At 55.1% G+C, this 21,032-nt stretch overlaps 1 protein-coding gene across 3 annotated transcripts in view; it reads right to left on the reverse strand.

Annotated features, from left to right (window-relative positions):
• CDC42BPB (CDC42 binding protein kinase beta) overlaps positions 1-21,032 on the reverse strand; it is a 102,362-nt gene that overhangs the window by 48,663 nt on the left and 32,667 nt on the right. For all 3 annotated transcript variants that reach the window (XR_007137172.1, XM_047797172.1, XM_047797173.1), the window contains exons 2-5: positions 15,268-15,359; positions 8,948-9,031; positions 7,050-7,145; positions 95-243 (exon numbers count right to left, since the gene is read on the reverse strand). Coding sequence is in view for 2 of the 3 variants with exons in the window: in XM_047797172.1 (XP_047653128.1) it covers positions 95-243; positions 7,050-7,145; positions 8,948-9,031; positions 15,268-15,359 (421 nt within the window). In the remaining variant the exon portion in view is untranslated. The remainder of the gene's footprint in view (positions 1-94; positions 244-7,049; positions 7,146-8,947; positions 9,032-15,267; positions 15,360-21,032) is intronic.

Raw genomic sequence — 21,032 nt, forward strand, 5'->3', positions numbered from 1 at the left:
GGGGACCCAGCAGCCACGTCTGGAAGCCAGGGTCTAAGGCTCCGGAGCTCCGAGGGGCGTGTGTGAACACGGACCCCGTCCAGCGGTGGGCTACCTGTGCACGTAGTGGAGCTGATGGATGGAGTCGATGGCCAGCACCATCTCCCCGACGTAGAACCGCGCCATGTCTTCCGGAAGCCGGTCTTCGAACTTGCTGAGCAGGGTCAGCAGGTCGCCGCCCACGTAGTAGTCCATGACCAGGTACTGGAGGGTGGGGAGAGACGGGCAGAGGACGCAGGGTTTAGTCGGCACGGAGCCTCCGAGCCCAAGGCCCGACCTCCGCCGCGGAGGCTTTCGCCTCGGGGGTCTGGCCGCCCAGGGCTTCCCCTCAGACCCGGTCTCCGAGCTGCCGCAATCCTGCTTCAGTTTAACTTAGTGCCTGGCAGAGAAGAGGTTTCAACACTTATTCCTGCTGTCCCTAAAATGCCCGCCTGCGCAACACAATCGGATGGGATCAACGCAGAGTCAAACTCCACGTATACGCCGGTGACAGGATCACTGATTTCCCGATACTGTTACGCCTCCCAACCAGCTGTGTCACTATGTTTCATTCGTACAACTCTCTTCGTGTTCTTCAGAAATGTTCTACTCCAACCCTTTTCTTAATTAAATGAAAGATGACTTATTTATTTGGACCGCATCCACATGGAGGTTCCCACGCTAGGGGTCAAATCAGATCTGCAGCTGCCGGCCGACACCACAGCCACAGCAGCACGGGGTCCAAACCACACCTGAGACCTACGCTGCACCCTGCAGCAAGGCTGGATTCTTAACCCACGGGGCGAGGCCAGGGATCGAACCCTCATCCTCATGCATACTAGTCGGGTTCTCAACCCGCGAGCCACAGTGGGAACTCCATATAAAAGAGTCTTTAAATGTTACAGAGCTTTGTGATGTTCGAGTTTCACACATGTGATTTCACATAATCCCATAATAACCCTTTTTCCTCCCCCAGCCCATCCAGCCCCGTCCCGCTCCCCTCTCCCACTGGTAAACACTAGCTCATTCTACTGTGAGTCTGCTTCTTTTTTATTCACTTAGTTTGTTGTATTTTTAGAGATTCTACATATAAATGATATATGATACTTGTCTTTCTCTGACTTATTTCACTTAGCGCAACGCCCTCCAAGTCCATCCATGTTGCTGCAAATGGCAAAATTTGGGTTTTTGGCCACACTGTGGCAGGAGGAAGTTCCCAGGCCAGGGATCCAATCTGCGCTACCGCAGTGACAACACCAGATCCTTAACGTGCTGCACCACACAGACACTCCTCGGCTTGTGTGTGTGTGTGCACATGTGTGTCTTTTTAGGGCCGCACCCATGGTACATGGAGGTTCCCAGGCTAGGGGTCGCACTGGAGCTACAGCTGCCGGCCTCCACCACAGCCACAGCCACCTGGATCCCTAAGCCACTGAGCGGGGCCAGGGATCGAACCCACATCCCCCTGAATGCTAGTCAGATTCGTTTCCACTGCGCAGTGATGGGAGCTCCCTCCTCAGCTCTTTTGTGTGGTGAGTCGCCTTCTTCTTCTTCCTCCACTCATCGCCCAAGACGCCGACGTTGCTTCCGTATCTCGGCAATTGCAGATAATGCTCCTATGAGTACCGGGCTGCACGTACCTTTTCAATTAGGCTTTGGGGTTTGTTGATGCACATGCCCAGGAGGGCGCGGATCACGCGGTATGGTTTTCGGTCTCTGGGCCCCCCCCGCCCCGGCTCCCCCCGACCCACAGCGCACAGGCGTCCCTCTGCTCCACGGCCTCACTGACGCCTGGCATCTGTGTCCCTGCTGCCGACACCATTCTGCCAGGCATGCGGTGGTGCCTCCCTGTGGCTCTGTGCTGCGTTTCCCTGGCGACCAGTGACGTGGAGCATCGTTTCACGGTCTGCTGGCCTCCTGCGTGTCCTCTGTGGAAAAATGTCTAATCCGATCTTCTGCTCATTTTTAAATGGGTTAAAGGAGAACGAACAAACAAGGTCAGCAGCACGTCTGAAGAGAAAAAGGAGAGTCGGGTCCCCTAACATATATTATAAAGAACTGGAAATTAAAACAGTTTTGTGTTGATTCATGGAAATACAAAATTCAAAAAGAAAGCAAATGAGTAAGAAATTCTGGAGTTCCTGTTGTGTCTCAGCGGTAAAGAACCTGCTTAGTTAGCGCCCATGAGGACTTGGGTTCATCCCTGACCTCGCTCAGTGGGTTAAGGATCTGGCGTTGCCATGAGCTGCGGCATAGGTCACAGAGGCAGCTGAGATCCGGCGCAGCTGTGACTGTGGTGTAGGCCGGCAGCTGCAGCTCCGATTCAACTCCTAGCCTGGGAATGGCATAGGCTACAGAAATGGCCCTAAAATGCAGAAAAGAAAAAAGAAATTTTACCTACAGTAAAGGCAGCAGATGGACGAGCAGATGCAGGCTCATGGCCTCACTGGAGACCTCATGCCACAGACATGCAGGTAAGCCTGTCTCCCCACGTGTCTGCTCCCCGGGGCTGGTGTTTGACACATGCAGGGAGGACACTGGACAGCAGAGAAAGAGCAGCTTCAGCTGCTGTCTGATGGGAATTTCTGCTGGCCCCCCACACACACTGCCACCCGTTCTCAGGGGTCGTGCTATGCTCCCTGGTGAGCTGAGGTGTCCGGGCCATCGGCAGGGCTTTGTCACCTGCGCCTGGCCCTCTGTCTCTGCCTGGGATCCCCAGTAATTCCAGGAGTTGAGGACCTGCCTGGTTCTGGACTATGTGCAGGACTCAACATCCCCAGGCCACAGGCGCCAACAGTCTGTGAACAGTCCAGGGAGGGGCCAGCTGTGTATGGACATGGGGACAGGACACCCCAAAAGTGGATACTCTTAGTCCTTACCACAAACTGGCACAGGCAGAAGAGCCAACTTCCTTTAAAAAAAATATTGGGAATAACAAACATCCTTGATTATGAAAAAAACAAAACATCTTCAGAAGATATGCTCAAGTGAAACCTTCCTGGACAGAAATCTTTTTCTTTATGAGAATCCTCCTCCTGCACAAAGTTAGAAGGACTTTAGGATAATGTTAAGAGGCACTCAAAGCAACACGGGCAGGAGACACTATTATCTTCAGAAGAAAAAATACGTGGAAATAACGAGCATCTCTGATCATGTAAAACCAACCACCTTCTGGAGTTCCCGTCGTGGTGCAGTGGTTAACGAACCTGACTAGGAACCATGAGGTTGCGGGTTCGGTCCCTGCCCTTGCTCAGTGGGTTAACGATCCGGCGTTGCCGTGAGCTGTGGTGTAGGTTGCAGACGCGGCTCGGATCCCGTGTTGCTGTGGCTCTGGCGTAGGCCGGTGGCTACAGCTCCAATTGGACCCCTAGCCAGGGAACCTCCATATGCCGCGGGAGCGGCCCAAAGAAATAGCAAAAAGACAAAAATAAATAAATAAATAAAATAAAATAAAACCAACCACCTTCAGCGCAAACACTAAAATGAAAGCTGTCTAAATGGGGAAAACACACATGCATATATTTAATCAACGGAAAAAACAATTGTGGGGTTGGACACTGGAGTGGCACTCTGAAAGCTAGTGACCCAAAGTAGAACAAATAAGAAATAGCCCATCAAGTCCTAGGGATTTTTACAAATAATTCTCCAGACCCTCCTGCCACAGGAAGAGGACATGGGACCAGAGAAGGGAGGTGAATTATCTAGAATCACACAAAATCAGCAGCTCTAACTAGCAAAACAGTATCACCAGCAAATGAAAGCTAAGAACTTATGGGCTCAGCCCAAGAAGGATCCGGAGATGAGCTGCTGGAACAGAGCTCAGAGCAACCGCGGGGAGGCCAAGGCGCCACTGAGCCCCAGGCTGCACCCGGAGGCTCTGCCAGGGTGGCCCGCTGGCAGAGTCAGGGCGGCAGCAAGGCCCTCTGCTGGGGCCGGGCACAGAGACTGCTGAAGATACCATGCCCGGCCTCACGGAATCACACTCTCTGATGCCACCCCTTTTAAGAGGGGGCGCTCTGGTCTGAGCGGTCCGTTTTAACTGGAGACGGGAACGCTGCTGGCCCGAAGAGCTGCCACTCAGAGGGCAGCGCTCAGGTCCTGCCTTTGCCCGCGGCACTGAACACAGTTGTCACGACCCCATCTTAAGACAGGGAAAGGAGGCTTGGTGACACACCCCATGTCACCCGGCCAACAAGGGGCAGAGCTAGAATGTGACCCCAAGCATCTGGACTCTGGGCGCATGCTTGCCACCCATCAGCACGTGGCTGGGCCTAAGGAAGGAAGACCCTTGACCTGCCCCAGAACTTGGCCTGCAGGCCTCACCCCAGGTGCCCCCACCCCGCCCAGGGGCAGCCTCGTCAGGCAGCCCCACCCAGGGCCTCTTGGCACCATCCCTTCCCTCCGACAGTGGGTCCTTAGGGTCCTAAGGGCAGGAGGGCCGTGTGAAGGTCCCCGTCCCCCCAGGCCTGGCACAGCTCCAGTTACACCGAGGACCTTAAAGGACCTTCGCGGACCCTCTCTCTCAATGACACACGGGCCGCCCCACGCCCGGCCCAGGCCCAGGCCACAGGTCCCTCCGGTGTGGGGCTGATGTCAAGTGCAGGGAGAGGGACCAGAAGCAAGCCCAGAGATGAAGACAGTAATTTCAGAGGGACAGACGCCAGGAAGGAAGTGGAACCGTGCAGCGTGGGGGGCAGAGCAGGACCTGGGAAGGAAGGGCTGACGCAGGGGAAAGCCGCCGGGGGGCCAAGGGTCGGGTTCCAGACAAAGGCACGTTCAAGACGTGGGAACCAGCGGCCACGTGGAGCCCGGCGGGGAAGGAGGGGGTGAGGCCACAGAGGGGACTGCGGGCTGCACCCCGAGACAGGTGGGAGCCGCAGTGGACGTCAGGGAGGGGCCAGGGCAGGACTGCGGGGGCGCGGGAAGTGGGGGTCACAGTGCGGGGCCGAGAGCAGAGACAATCCCGGGCGAGACCCCGGCAGCCGCGGACAGACATGCGGGTGAGGGGCGCCGAGACACCAGCCCCTAAAGGAAGTGGCAGCAGAGTCAAGTGCCACATCCAGCTGAGCCGCAACAGTTTCCAGGTCCACCGGGAAATCCAAGAGGACAAGCAAAAGCCGCCGGCAGCAGCGCTGGGGGGCAAGGGCACGAGGAGGCTGACTGCGAGGACTTAGGAGGCAGACAAGCAGAAACTTAGCTTTGCAACAAAACAACTAGACCAAGGATTTCCTCTGTCGCCTAAGGCAGCCTTCTGGCTGCGGTCAATAGGGCGACACCCTTCAGGGACAGGTCCAACAGGCTTGACTGTGGAGACGGCCACAGGGGAGACGGCCACGCGCCGGGCTCTGCAGGGCGGCCCCGTCCCGAGGGGCCCAGCTTCCCGCCTCCCTCCTCCAGGCGTCCGCCCCGGGAGGCGGTCACTGGCACTGGTGCCTGCAGACGGCCCTCGTGGGTGGCAGGGGCCACACCTGGCCCACAGCCCCGGGTGCACAGACACAGGCCTGGCTTCCTTCTCCCACCAGCGCTCACACTCCCTCTAACTGGGCAACTCCCCGAACTCAGGAAGGCGCCTTCCTCGCTGTATCCCCTAAGCGGCTCCTAACTCGGGACGAGCTGGTGACGCCTAACATTTCAGACAGCACCGCGCCACGCTGACTTCAGGAAAAAAGCTAGAAACAAAACCGCGGTTTTCCTTCTGCACAGACCCATGTGGCCGAGCACTCTTAGAAGCGTCATTCAGGTCTTATCCAGGGAGGAGATGAGCTGGGGACAGTCCGCTCAAAGCCGCGACGCTGATTCAGGAGGCAGGGGCTACGCGGAGGTGGCGTCAGGACCCTGCTCTCAGCAGCCCTCCTGCCAGAGAGGCCTGGGCTGGGTCCCAGCACAGCCCCGTGCCGCTGTGACAACCGGGGGCAAGTGATTCGTCTCCCTCGCCCCACACGCCCCGGTCATACAGTGGTGAGAGACTCATGACCGCCCGGCTCGCCCGGCCCCCGGGGAGACGGATGGGGACAACCCCGGGGCCCGTGCTCAGCAAAGCCGGCTGCCCCTCCGTTGACCAGACGCGTGTTCACTCGGTTCTAAAGACAGAGCACAACCAGCTGTCTGGCCCGACCCTGGACATGTGAACACAGGGGGCTTCTGACACCTGAGGTTATGTTAAGGTGAGTGAAAGAAATCCTGCGTCGCTGCCCTTGCGGTGAGCAAACAGAGCCCATTACTGAGAACGAACTCACAAGCCAGGAGCTCTGGAGAGAAGGCAGCCGAGACCCTGCACCTAAGTCCCCTGCGGCGGCCACTGCGGGGGAACCGTGCCAACCGCCCAGCGGCCGGAGGACCTGGGCTGAGGGGCTGCTCCCAAGTCTGTGCAGGCCCCTTGCCCCCCGAGCTCTGTGGCACAGGTATTTTTAGGTTTAGGCAAACCTGGAAAGGCACTCTCAGAATTAAAAGACCTAACAAAGCCGTTGTGAATCACTTGGGCCCGAGCCGAAGGTCTGGCTTCCCTTTCGCTCTGAACTGTCCACATGCAACTCCAGCCACAGGCGTGATCAGGGGCGGACGGGTCCCTCCAGATGGCGAGCCCAGCTCCAGTCAGAGGGGATGACAAGAGCAGGGAAGCCGAGAGGCACCCAAACAGCTGTGTCAGGTGGCCCGGGGGGTGACGACAGACCGCGGCCAGCACAGGCCCGCGCCGCCCCGGAGCCCCGGAGCCGTGGCGGGAACGCGCCGTCAGTGCCCAGAGCAGTGTCTTTCTCTTACTCCAGACAGAAAATGTTTTCAACGCCCCGTCTGTGCAACCGCAATCAGCCAAGTGAACAGAGGAAGCAGGTCACCTGGTGACTGGAGGGGCACGGATGCGACTCGCCAAGTCTAGCTGAGGTCTACCCGGCGGTCAGCACGTTCCAGCAAACCCTCGGCTTTATCGTCAAACACACTCGAAGCAGCAAGAGCGCCAAAGGGTCTTGCTTGTTTTAAAAACGTTGGCGAGAAGCCGCGTGACAGTCCCGAGGTCCTGGGGGCCCCAAACCTACCAGATAGTTTTCATCCTGAAAGGCGTAGTGCAGCGTGGTGAGCCACTGAGAGTCGCCGTTCACCAGCACGTCCCGCTCCTCCCGGAAACAAGCCGTCTGCAGAGAAGTGGGGGGAGAGCGTCTGTGTCTGTCCCACCGCGCCCGGCAGAGGCGGGCAGCCCGGCCCGAGCAAGAGGCCCCCCCCCCCACTCCCACAGTGACTTTAGAACTTGTTTTCCACAAGCTTTTCTTTTCTAAACTTTCAAAACTTTTTTTGGAGTTCCCGTCATGGCTCAGTGGTTAACGAATCCGACTAGGAACCATGAGGTTGCGGGTTCAATCCCTGCCCTTGCTCAGTGGGTTAAGCATCCGGGGTTGCCATGAGCTGTGGGGTAGGTCACAGACACGGCTCAGATCCCGCACTGCTGTAGCTGTGGCATAGGCCGGTGCCTACAGCTCCGATTAGACCCCTAGCCTGGGAACCTCCATATGCCAAGGGTGTGGCCCTAGAAAAGGCAAAAAGACAAAAACAACTTTTTTTCATTCAAAAACATGACTGAAGCAGACAAGGGCCTGTGTGGGCCTACATGAGTGTAGAGCGCCCAGGTGTGCAGAGACCAGGAGTTCTGGAAGCCCTGTCGCCTGAGACCATAGGACTGGTGCAGGGACGGCTGAAAGAAGGCTGGCCCGGCCCAGAGCCTCTAGTGTCCAGAAATGTCCCACCAGATGGCCACATGCTCAAGTGTCTACCTATCTATGTCCAGCAAAAAACCCCTCCTTTTTTTAAAAGGGCCACGCCTGCACCATACGGAGGTTCCCAGGCTAGGGATCCAAACTGTGCTGCAGCTGCCGGCCTACACCACAGCCGTGCAGGATCTAAGCACATCTGTGACCTACGCCACAGCTTGTGGCAACACTGGATCCTCAACCTACTGAGTAAACCCGCATCCTCCTGGATACTATGTCAGGGTCTAAACAGGCTGAGCCACAATGAGAACCCCTAAGACCCCGTCTTAAACTCAGATTTCCAGTACGGAGTCTTTGCGTTTCTTTTCAATGTCTAGAGTCACCAAAGCGGCTGGCCCGTGCCCCACCCCCACCCCCCGGCCAGGGAGCGGGCGGGCTGACCCGGTTGGTTGTGATCTGATAAATGCACGCACCCCCGCCCCCCTGGGAAGGGGTCAGCGCCCGTTGGCATGTATTAGTCTGGAATCGCCACTGCCCTCCAGGAGGAGAGGAGTGAGCGACCCAAGTAGCCGCGACTGATTTACGGAGCCTCTCGCAGTCTCACTGCACCAGCCGAGCCGTCTTAGACGGCACACTGGGGGCCGCTCCGCCCACGGCGAGGACCAAGGACGGGCTGCCCACAACTCCCGACCAAGGGCGCAAGCAGCGCAGCGCCACGGCGAGACGGGGAGAGTGATCCCTGGCTGTTTTAAGGGCAGACCAAACTTAAGACAAAAAAAGAAAAAAAGCCTAAAAGCCCAGCTTCACCTGCAACTTATGACCTTGCACGGCCTAGGGAGACCTTGTGCCGGTGCCACAGCCGGAAAGGAGACAGGTGTGGACAGGGAGGAGGACAAGCCACCCCGTGCTCACCAAGACCAAGCCGGGGCGCCAGGACGCCGCGAAGCAGGAACGCCCCTGAGCCGGGGACACCTCGAGTCCAGGAGCTCGTGAGCGTGCCGGGCCTCACGACTGAGCGTGCATGTGGATGTGCCTGTGCGTGCACACTCGAGCACGTGCCACCTGAAGCCTGGGAGCGTGCTCGGGGGTAACAAGTGAGCGTGCGTGTGTGAGCGCGTGCAGCCCTCACGAGCCCGCCTACAGGCAGAGGAAGGCCCAGATGTACGAGGGCTGCGGCTGCGGCCCGGCCGGGCTGGTGCCCGCGCACCGGCACTCGGAGCCCGCGCACTGACCTCTGCTCGCTTCAGCATCTCCCACTTGTTGAGAATCTTCATGGCGTAGATCCGCTCGGTGCTCTTCATCCTGACCACAGCGACCTGCAACACGGACGGGTTCACACACTCAGTGGCCGGAGCAAAGGTCAGCACACTTCACAGAACTGGAGTGAAGGCCTCACTGCCTTGCGATCTGGAAAACGCCTTGTGACAGGAAGCTTGCTCTACAGATAGAGATTTGCCCCTTTAAGCATGAAAACTTGATTTCGGCCACACGGCAACTCGATTTCACGGCTCAGTTCCAGCCTCCCGCGCAGAGCAAGGGCTGCACACGGGGGTTGGGCGGCCTGCAGTGCGGCTGGGGGTCTTCACGGCCCCAGGTCCTCAAGTTCATCGTGGCTCCCCAGCCCCCCTGCGGCATTCAGGGCTCCACCCACGCCCACTTGCCCCCACGGCCGCCTGCGTCCACCTCTTGCCCCACGGCCAGCCCTTGCCTGTGCCACTTCCTGTCTCTGCCACCTTCGCTTCACAGGGGTAGTGAGGACCCAGGTGGGCTCTGGAGTGGAACTTGGGCAAATTCACTTCTCTGTGCCTCCGTTTCTATAGAAGATGGACAAGAGCAGGACTGGCCTAAGACTGCCATGTGGATCAAAGGCTTCAACCCATTTAAGGTGCTCAGAATGGTGTCAGGCACATAAGTAGCACTTTGCACGGTGGCCATCAGCCATACTCTTCAAGGTTCGACTCAAGTGCCACCTCTTCCAGGAAGTCCTCTTGGACGCCTGGTCTCCATCAAATCTCAGACAAGCTCTTCCACTGCACTAGCAACGGAGGTGGGGTCTACACTGCTGTATGCCGCATTCTACCCCAAAGAGATCAATCATTTGCTAACCTAAGTCCCCAACACAAAACTACAAGCAGTGACGGCAACTTCCGTGCCTTTTTGCTGTCAACGGCAGGCAGGCACCCCGCAGGTGTGCAACAAAGAGTTCTACAAGTCAGGTCCCTACCTCCTTGCTTTCTGAACAACCCCGCCACCCAACACTGTCAGAGTACCCACAGAGCGAACAAGCACAGGGCACTTTCCATGTGCCCAGAGTCGTGCTGAGCAGCTAATCCCCTCCACAATCCTAGATGGTAGTGGTTTGTTTGTTTTGCTTTTTAGGGGAGCACCTACAGTATATGGAAGTTCCCAGGCTAGGGGCTGAATTAGAGCTGAAGCCGCCAGCCTACACCACAGCCACAGCAACGGAGAATCTGAGCCACGTCTGCGGCCTACAGCACAGCTCACAGCAACACCAGATCCTTAACCCACTGAGCGAGGCCAGGGATCCCGCATCTGCATGGATCCTAGTCGGGTTCGGCTGAGCCACGACGGGAACCCTGGTGGATGTTTTTAATACCCTTGCTTTGCAGATAACAACACAACTAGGAAGGGGCAGAGTCTCACCCTCAGGCACGTGCTTCCAAGGACTGTACTATACCGACAGTAGCAACTGGATGTAATTCTCCCGAGCCTGAAGATGGGGGTCCATGAACAACATGCTCTGATGTGACCCCGAACTTGCAGAGGATCCCAGGCATCCGCCCTCCACGGCAGGGCTTCCAGCCAGGGTCCGCGGCCACGTCATGGGACGCTCACGACCCACGCCTAACCTGCTGGTGACTAGCTATGGTCTTAGAAACCACGGGCCAAGTGTGCTGTGACTCTGAGCGCGTCAAGAATAACGGCACCAACAGAGCTCCTGCTGTGGTGCAACAGGATCGGCAGGTGGCTTGGAAGCACCGGGGCGTGGGTTTGATCCCAGCACAGTGGGGAAAGGATCCGGCGTTGCCACTGCCATGGCTCGGGGCACATCTATGGCTTAGGCTGCTACTGTGACTTGGATCTGATCCCTGGCCCAGGAGCTCCCCATGCCTCAGAGTGGCCAAAAATGGGGGCCGGGGAGGGGGGGAGGAATAAACGCCAAAACAAAGGCACAGGGGGCTCTCAGAAATGTCTAAGAACAAGAAGCCTGGGCATATGCTTTGGGGAAAGTATCCATTTCTCTCTTCCCGGGAATCAGCTACAATCCAGGTAAGTGAGATATTAGTGTACAAAAAAAAAAAAGCTACATGGTATTTACAACAGAAAGGGTCTAACTTAGCAAGAATGGTAAAGTTGATAACATTTGAGGAAACTAATGAAATTATGAAAATGACAAGCCTCATGAATGACCCAGATCTGGCTGGAAATTAGATGCTGAACATAAGGAAGCTTAATTCTTCAGAAGAGGCCTATTAAGGCACAGACTACTTCCAGAAGACATACCATACATACAAGGAAAGAGAATGTATCTGTCTGTGTAAAACATGATTCAGATTAAGATGTGTAGGAGTGAAATGCAGAAGTAAAATTTAATGTAAAAAAAAGCAATTGGCTCGGATCTGGCGTGGCTGTGGCTGTGGTGGAGGCCGGCAGCTACAGCTCCGATTGGACCCCTAACCTGGGAACCTCCATATGCTGTAGGTACAGCCCTAAAAAGCAAAAAAAAAAGAAAGAAAAAGAAAAAAAAAATCTTGTTTGGTTTACCAGAAAATGGCCAAAAACTTGGTCTTAGCAGTTTCAATGAGAGATGAGCCTACAACTACCTTCAAGAAAAGACATTTTGGAGATTTCCCTTTGTTGCTCAAGGGAAACGAACCTGACTAGTATCCGTGAGGATGCAGTTCGATCCCTGGCCTCGCTCAATGGGTTAAGGATCTGGGGCTGCCGTGAGCTGTGGTGTAGGTCACAGACACAGCTCAGATCCTGAGTTGCTGTGGCTGCGGCTTGCAGCTGCAGCTTTGATTCAAACCCTAGCCTGGGAACTTCCACATGCCAGAGGTACAGTCCTAAGCAAAAAAAAAAAAAAAAGACATTTCAGTAAAGAAATACAAATCAAAATAATTTTACAAAACGTTAGAAAGTGATTCTGGAACACGACAAGTAAGCACAGTGCCCAGACCTGGTGAACAGCACTGGGCCAACCAGCAAAACTGGCACAAGACGGCAGACTGGGTAAACACGTGTTCTGTCAGCTTTAAATTTCAAGTTTCTGGGGTTAAGTAAAAGACTGTCCCTAGTTGAAGACAGGCGTTGAAGTAGCAGGCACTGGGGACCTTACCTAACATAAGCCGCTTATTCTCAGGGGTTCAGTGAAACTCGCACACACCGCACGGTCGGGGAGGGCAGGGAGGGAGGAGCAGCAGCCAAACGTGAGAAAAGGTCAGCACGAAGGGAGGGGGCGAGGGTTAGACTGCTCTGCTGACTTCAAACTGTTCTTTTCAAAGTCACTCTGGGAGCGAGAGAGATGGCAGGGCACAGGGCTGGGGAGACAGGCGGGGGACCAAGTGCCCTCCTCCGCAGCCCACCCCGGGGCCAGGCCCAGCCTCGGGGCTCAGTTTCTTATCTGCCCCGTGGAGCCGCAGCGTGGGCAGAGGCGAGAGGCTTCGGTGCTCACGGCTGTGAAAATACGGGAGGCTGTGGTGCTCAGCAGGCACCCAGCTGTCAGACAAACACCAAAAACACGGCCCTGGGCACTGCTAGGGAACCAGCTCGCTGGAGGGGTTACCAGGATGGAAGGAACTCCTGGACGGCTGTCCCAGGACGCTGACGGGAGGAGGAAGCTCACAGTCGCTGTGCTCAAGGAAAAGGGGCAACACAGCCCGATGTTGACAGCAGCCCCACCCACAACAGCCAAGGCATGGGAGAACCCAAGAGCCCATCAACAGAGGGAGCGATCAGAAGACGTGGCACAGGAGTTCCCGCCGTGGCGCAGTGGTTAATGAACCCAACTAGGAACCAGGAGGTTGCGGGTTCGATCCCTGCCCTTGCTCAGTGGGTTAAGGTTCCGGCGTTGCCGTGAGCTGTGGTGTAGGCCGCAGACGTGGCTCGGATCCCGCGTTGCTGTGGCTCTGGCGTAGGCTGGCAGCTACAGCTCCGATTCGACTCCTAGCCCGGGAACCTCCATACACCGCAGGAGCGGCCCAAGAAATGGCAAAAAGACAAAAAAAAAAAAGAAGACGTGGCACAAAGACACACCGGAACAGCACTCGGCCTTAAGAGAGAAGGAAACAGTGCCAGCTGCAGCCATGCAGATGGACCTAGAGATTCTCACACTAAATGACCTCAGTTAGACAAAGCAAATGTCCCAGTATCACTCAATACACGGAACCTAAAAAAAAAAAGACTAACTTATTTACAAAACAGAAACCCACAGACATGGGAAACAATGTACGGTTACTAAGGGAAAGGGAAGAGAGGGGTAAATGAGGAGTCTGGCTGAACACACACGCTCTGCTACACATCAAAGAGACAACCGGGCCCGTGGCACAGCGGGTCAGGCGCTGGCCTGGCACAGTGGCTTATGGTCCTGGCGTTGCTGCAGCTGTGGTGTAGGTCACAGCTTCGGCTCAGAATCGATCCCTGGTCTGGGAACTTCCATTTGCCATGGGTGCAGCCGAAATAGAGAAAGAAAAAAGAAACCCAGCAAGGACCTAGCGTACAGCACTGGGAACTACACTCGCTGTTCTGTAATAACCAGTAAGGGAAAAGAACCTGAAAAAGAAGACGTGCTTACACAGGCATAAGCGACTCACGGTGCTGTACACCTGAAACTAACACAACACTGGAAATCAACCATGCTGCAATTAAAAAAAAACTTCATTGGCACAGGATGAGCTGAAAGAACTTCTGGAAAAACAGACTGTGAAGGATGAAAGACGGAGATAACTTCCTGATTCAAAAATTCACTACGTTAGGAGTTCCCGTTGTGGTGCAGAGGAAACAAATCCAACTAGCATCCATGATGAGGTTGTGGGTTCGATCCCTGGCCTCGCTCAGTGGGTTAAGGATCCGGCATTGCCATGAGCTGTGGTGTCGGTTGCAGACGTGGCCCATATCTGGCGACGCTGTGGCTGTGGTGGAGGCCGGGAGCTACAGCTTCGAATAGATCCCCAGCCTGGGAACCTCCACACATCCATAGGTGTGGCCCTAAAAGCATTAAAAACAAAAAACAAACAAAAAACAAACAATAAAAACAATGAGCTCCCTGTGCCATGACCCAAATCTGGCTGGGGGTCCTGGATCCAGGGTCCCGGTCGGCATGGGAGCCGCCGTCGCAGAGGACCGGGCTGCTGCCAGAGCACCCTTGGGGCAGCGGGGAGAAAGGGGTGAGGAGGAGAGGTGGGGGCCGCGCTTCCTCCCTGCAGGGGTCTCACGGTGTTTTCCGCAGCAGTGGTTTCTTCTGGGCCCTGAGGCCCCGCAGCTAAAGCAGGGCTGTCGCCAGGGGCCGGGGGCAGCATCGCCCAAAGTGCTGCCGCGTTTCCTGAGGCAGAGGACAGGCTGGATTCGACTCGGCAGGCTTGAGACACTCAGGGCAGAGCGCGCTCGCTCAGGGGCTCGCTTCCCTCCACGTCTCCGCCGCACACTGCAGAGCGCGGCCCCCCAAGGCGCGGGCAACAGGTTCGCTGCCAGGCAGGGCGCGGGCGCTGCATGAGGACAGAGCAGCTGGCACGCATGTTCCCTGGGGAACCAGCACACGTCCCCCAGCCTCAGGCGCTCAAGGTACAACCTCGGGAGAGGACTTAACCTGTTTCACAGTTGAAGGGGCAAAACTTTTTTTTCCTCTCTCTCTTTTTTAGGGCCACACCCACGGCATGTGGAAGTTCCAAGCCCATGCCACAGCCACGCCGGATCCTTAACCCACTGAGCGAGGCCAGGGATCGAACCCTTATCTTCATGGATGCCAGTCGGATTTGCTACCACTGAGCCACAAAGGGAACTCCTCAAGAGGCAAAACTCTTAAGTGACTGAGAGTAAGCCCCTGGATTCTAGCTTGCTGAGGGACCCACAGCAGCCCCATGCAGGGCAGAGTGGCCTGCCCTCCGCCAGGAGGGTGCTAGGCACAGAGGCTGCGGCCCCCGCGGGACCTGGCGCACCACCTGCTCCTCCAGACGCGGGAACCAGGCTCACCTCCTGGACGGCTGCAAAAAATGAGAACACCCGTCATGTTCCCCTGCTTGTTTTGTTTGGAGAATGAGTGCCAGGACCTTCATTCAACTGACCACCCCCACGGCTCCGCTCTCCGTAAGAGCTCCTCCAGGCCAGACGATGCTCAGGGTCATTCGCCAGCCACCAGCGCCTGTTTTTTATTTTTCTCTCCTTAATTCTACCTTTCGGACTTTACCCATCCTAAGTACGGAGCCCAGTAATTACCTCCTCCTGGGATCACTGGATGGGACCCTAGAAGCACTGGGTGGGAGCTGCTGCTGTTCTGGCAGAAGAGGCAAAATTAACAAAACGAAGTTGGTCTTACCTCACCGAAAGCACCTCTTCCAATTACTTTAATTATTTCGAAGTCTTCTCGATGAAGTTGCATTTCCTTCACCAGCTGTGTAAATGGTTTAGCTACAAATTAAAAAAAGTAAAATTAACCTTTTACGCAAGTAACTTGGTAACAGATAAAAATTTAAATGATTGGAACATTGCACTAAGTTATACTTTAAAAAAAAAAAAAGTTCACTTTTTAAATGAATTCTTTTCAGGAATAGTTAACGTCCATAAAGTTGTTACTGTCTGGGAAGTCGGGATTTTCGCTACATTAACAAGGACACTGACCTCAGGACCCGAACCTCGCATCTGTTCTAACAAAGACCCTCGCCAAGAGGAGTCCCAGTAAAATCATTACAGCTCGGATCCCCAAGGAGCGGACACTAAGCTGTCCTGCCAGGTCTGCAGGATGGCTCGCGGCCCACCACGCCAGGTCAGTGAGCTCTGGGCGCCACCTGTCAGCTCATCGGGCCACTGGGCAGCCGGCATGGGGGGCGGGGGGAGACAAGACATTGTCCAGTGGTAACCACCCTGGCCGTCACATGAGCCCCAGGAGGAAGCTGGGTCGGGGCTGGGAGCCGCACACCCACCCCCCGAGAGCAATCCCACTACCACCCACATTTTAAGAGGAGACCGCCGAGCCAGGGCCCGTGGGAGGTGGACTGGGCTGGACGGTGTCCCCTCAAAAACTGTGACTGTGACCTTATTTGGAAGCGGGGTCTTCGCAGATGTAATCCAGTGCAGATGAAGCCCCAAACGGGAACAGGGTGGGTCCCACGTCCAGCATGGCTGGCGTCCTCCTAAAAGGAGTCTGGGCCAGAGCCACAGAGGGGACCGTCACGTGGAGATGCAGGCACCCGATGCCAAGGGCGGCCCCCACCAGCAGAGGCCAGAAGAGACGGGCAGATTCTTCCCTGGGGGCTCAGAAGGCGCAAGGCCCTGCTGTCCCGCCTCAAGAACCATGAAAGAAAAAACCTCCACCACTGCGAACCCCCAGTTTGTGTAGCTCGCTGCTGCAGCCCCTGGACTGGAGGCCACACGCTCTGACTCCAGAAGCCGCACTCCCGGCCACGGTCCATCCCGCCCTCGGCCTAGCATCCAGCGGGTTACGCCACCCACACCCGCTCCTATTTTCACCTTCAAGCCTCAATTCACGTTTACACTAAGCTTGGTTTGTCCTCTACGGGTTTTTTTTTTTTTTTGTCTTTTTGCCTTTTCTAGGGCTGCTCCCGCGGCACATGGAGGTTCCCGGGCTAGGGGTTGAATTGGAGCTGTAGCTGCCAGCCTACACCACAGCCACAGCAATGCCAGATCTGAGCCGCGTCTGCGACCCACACCACAACGCTGGATCCTTAATCCACTGAGCGAGGCCAGGGATCAAACCCGCAACCTCATGGTTCCTAGTGGGATTCGTTAACCACTGCGCCACGATGGGAACTCCGCTACAGCTCTTTTCCGAATCCTCCACTGTTGCAGCCTGACAGACATTCCCTTTGGGGGAAACTGGGCAAAATCTCCCAGGGCTTTTTCTGAGTTCTCTCTTCTAAGTATGTGCATGTCTGCAGGTATCTCCCAGGCCCCCTAAACCCGCGATCGGTTATTTTCCGGGCTTCTGGCTGAGCTCCATACTATTCACCTAACTCTTAATTTTTCTCCTTAAACAGCTGCTTAGCACCACCCGGCTTCCTCGCCGTGGTTCCCAGAGCTAAGAAAAAGGCCAGAGCACCGGACGCTTCCTGGCGCCCACGACGGTGAATGACCACCAGCACCACGGTAAACACCCGTGACACAAGTCGCAACAGGACACACTGGGCCCCAACTATTTAGAAAAGGGGCGGCGGGGGCCGCTAAAGAAAACCCTTGAGCTAGAACTTAAAAGGCCACCTAAGGTTCACCTTTATTGCTTTCACATATCGCCCAGAACATTCATTCCCAGAATTCCTCATGGAAATATGGACTTTCAAAGGCCACTTAAGACCACAACCTCTCCTGGCATCTCTGGAGAGAAGCAGATGGTACCTTCCATTTCACTGTGAAGAAAACAATCCCAGCAAGTCAGATTTGTCCTGTCTCGCCTCTGGAGGAGCGAGCGTGGGAAGGAAACAGTGCCGCCGCGTGCCAAGGAGCCACGCCACAAGCCAGGTCCCAGCGCCGCGACACTCGCCCTGGCAGCGGCTCAACACACCCTTCTGGGCTCGTCTACAAAACTTGCCGGCCACTGTTTTAAATGTGCAAACCTCACAGCAATACTCATGGAACGCAAGGAAAATTCCACTCCCAACTGTACCATGACCCACTCTAACTCCATGTGCCCCTGCCCAGCCTTGACTGTAGACACGGCCAATGTCTGCATGGCTGGTTCTGTATTCTTTTATTTCACTCCTTACATTTTTCACGTCTCTATACTCCACGATCTTCAAAAGCTGCAGAGTTATTTCATTAAGTTGACATACCAACAATTTAAAATTGTGTATCCACTGAACAGAGGTTAAACACTGAAGTTTTTAAATTAAAAAAAAAATTTTTATGAATATTTTTTTCATTTTTGCTTTTTTTTTTGTCTTTTTTTTGTCTATTTCTTGGGCCGCTCCCGCGGCATATGGAGATTCCCAGGCTAGGGGTCCAATCGGAGCTGTAGCCACCGGCCTACGCCAGAGCCTCAGCAACGCGGGATCCGAGCCGCGTCTGCAACCTACACCACAGCTCACAGCAACGCCGGATCCTTAACCCACTGAGTGAGGCCAGGGATCGAACCCGCAACCTCATGGTTCCCAGTTGGATTCATTAACCACTGAGCCACGACGGGAACTCCTAAATTATTTTTTCATGGCGAATAAATTTCGACAGATTTTTTACTGTTTCAAATTAATTTTTAGGATGAAATTCCAGGACTCTCCAGCAGGCACTGCCGTTTACCTGGTCCTAACCTGCCTTCCGGAGCGCGTCTCCTGAGGTCTCATCTTCCTTTGAAAGGGGCAGTTCTTCGATGCCTGGGAGGTGCGGTTCTCTCACAGCGGGTGCCGGGCCTGTGACGTTAAGTCTCACTCTTGACATGTGCTCACTGACCGAGCCGTGATCTTTTCAGTCAACTGCGTTATTTTGGCTTCGTCACACGTAACAGCTATAAACACCGTGCCACCATTCTGTTGCTTCTTTTCAACTGAATTATGCTATTTTTACTTTATAGCAATGACTGCTTTTAATAAAGTATCGCAGAATGGGAGAAAATAGTTGCACATGATGCAACCAACAAGGGCTTAATCTCCAAAATATACAAACAACTCATACAGCTCAATGACAAAAAAATCAACAGCCCAACTGAAAAATAGGCATCAGACCTAAGAAGACAGAAGGATGACCAGTAGGCACTTGAAAAAATGCTCAACGTCACTCACTATTAGAGACGTGCAAATCAAAACCACCATGAGGTGCCACCTCACACAGGTCAGAATGGCCAGCATGACTGAGTCTACAAAAAGCAAATGCTGGAGGGGGTGTGGAGACAAGGGAACCCTCCTGCACTGCTGGTGGGACTGTAAACTGGTACAGCCACTATGGAGAACAGCGTGGAGCTTCCTGGGAAAAACAATACAGAACTAGCACACGATCCAGCAATCCCACTCCTGGGCACATGTCCAGACAAAACCATAATTTAAAAAGGACACGCACCCCTGTGTTCCCTCCAGCACTACTCACAACAGCCAGCCAAGACATGGAAACAACCCGAAAGTACTGGATAAGGAAGATTTCATACACACAATGGAATACTCCTCAGTCATGAAAAAGAACAAAAGAATGCCATTTGCAGTAACGTGTATACAACTAGAGATTCTCACACTAAGTGAAGTCAGGAGGAAGGAGACAGCACGTGAGGTAGCATCTAAGTGGAACCTCAAGTGGGGCACAAATGAGCCTGTCTACACAAGAGAAACAGACTCACAGAGAACAGACTTGTGGTTGCCAACGGGGAGGGAGGCGGGCGTGGGATGGGTGAAGAGGTGGGGTTAGCAGATCCAAACTGTTCTACTTAGAACGGATGCACAATGAGGGCCTGCTGTACAGCACAGGGAACCGGTCCCATCTCCCACAAACTAACAGCCAAAGCCCCTCCCGCCCCAGGGACCTACCGGCAGGGAGGGCTGCGGCGGCGAAGAAGTCCCTGCGGCAAGGATGAGACCTAAACAGCTCTCTCTGCATCTCTTTTCTTCCCACGTCACTTATCTTACTTGAAGCTCCTCACGCGGTCCCCCCTTGCCCTTCTAGAGAAGCTGTCTGGGTTGCTTCTGCACCTCACACAGCTCTGCAGTGTCCCTGAAAGGAAGGACCAGGGTGACAGCCTGGGCAAGGGCTGTGGAGACTCCTTAGACGAAGGCTGAAAAGGTGACGAAACTGAATCAAGCAATGAGAAATCGACTTGATTGAAATTGAATGAAACCTAATTTTAAAAAATAGTACAAGAGGAGTTCCCGTCGTGGCTCAGTGTTTAACAAATCCGACTAGGAACCATGAGGTTTGATCCCTGGCCTCGCTCAGTGGGTTGGGGATCCGGCATTGCCGTGAGCTGTGGTGTAGGTCACAGACATGGCTCGGATCTGGCGCTGCTGTGGCTGTGATGTAGGCTGGCAGCTACAGCTTCGATTCAACCCCTAGCCTGGGAACTTCCACAGGCCGCGAGTGAGGCCCTAAAAAGACAAGACCAAAAAAAATGAAAAAGAACAAATAAACAAAAGGATCCAGAAGGAAAACGTTTCTTTGTAAATGCCCAGTATCTGCAAACAGTTCTGAGGACCCAGTAGAAGTCCTGCAGGCGTGTGCAGAGATCCTTGAGACTCTGCATCAGCTAAGACCAGACAGAAACCCACACACAGCAGCCGACCACCCCGCGAACCACACGAGTACTGAGAGGCCATGAAATCACTCCGGCAGGAGGGGACCAAGAAAGACGGAAGGGCTTAGCCAGTGAAAAGAAGGAAGAGGGACCTTCGAAGGGGTTTCGATAAGTGTCTACACCCGCAGCCATCCGGACTGGGGAGCGTCAACAGACAGAAACCACACCAGCTACCTGAAGAAGCTACCACACAAAGGACTGTTAACTAGGTGCCCAGAAAAGCGAAAAGGATTAACACGGGCACCGCAGATGCAGGAAGCAACTGCTACCCTTAGGATCAGGGCAACCAAAGAAAGCAGCGGCGTTTTGGAGGCCCGGGCTTGGGTCGGCTGCTGGTGGCTGGGCTCTCGAAGCAAAGGCGGGCCCTAGGGGCGGGCCCTAGGGGCGGGCCCGGGGAGCTGGGGTCTCTGCGAAAATGCCCAGACCAGAAGACGCTTCCTGCCGCCAGGAGGAAGAGGGCTGCAGGAGTGTCCCTCAAAGAGAGAGGAAGCCAGCAGGAAGCCACCAGTCCCTTCTCCCTCTGCCAGCCCCTCCAGTCTCCATCCGGTGCCCCCTTTAGGCAGAGCCCAACAGGGAGCAGAGGTGAGAGCCCAAACTGGGTGATGCTGGGGTGTGGGGCAGGCGACGGACAGGAGGTCTGCTGCATGGAGCAGGATGCTCACACGGCCCGCACATTCAACATAGCGGGAGCCAGGCTCCGCGCTGTCAGAAGAGGAAGTTACGGATGAGGGAGACGACGAAACCCTCTAACAGTGGCTTAGAAGAGGAGGCGTCAGCCAGCGTGAACTCACAGTTTCAATATACGTGGATGCAGAAAACACACAGATAAATGGGTGGGAAGGTACCCATGGAGCCTCCACTCT

The sequence above is a fragment of the Phacochoerus africanus genome, chromosome 9 (genome assembly GCF_016906955.1).
Source record: "Phacochoerus africanus isolate WHEZ1 chromosome 9, ROS_Pafr_v1, whole genome shotgun sequence".
Classification (NCBI taxonomy): domain Eukaryota; kingdom Metazoa; phylum Chordata; class Mammalia; order Artiodactyla; family Suidae; genus Phacochoerus; species Phacochoerus africanus.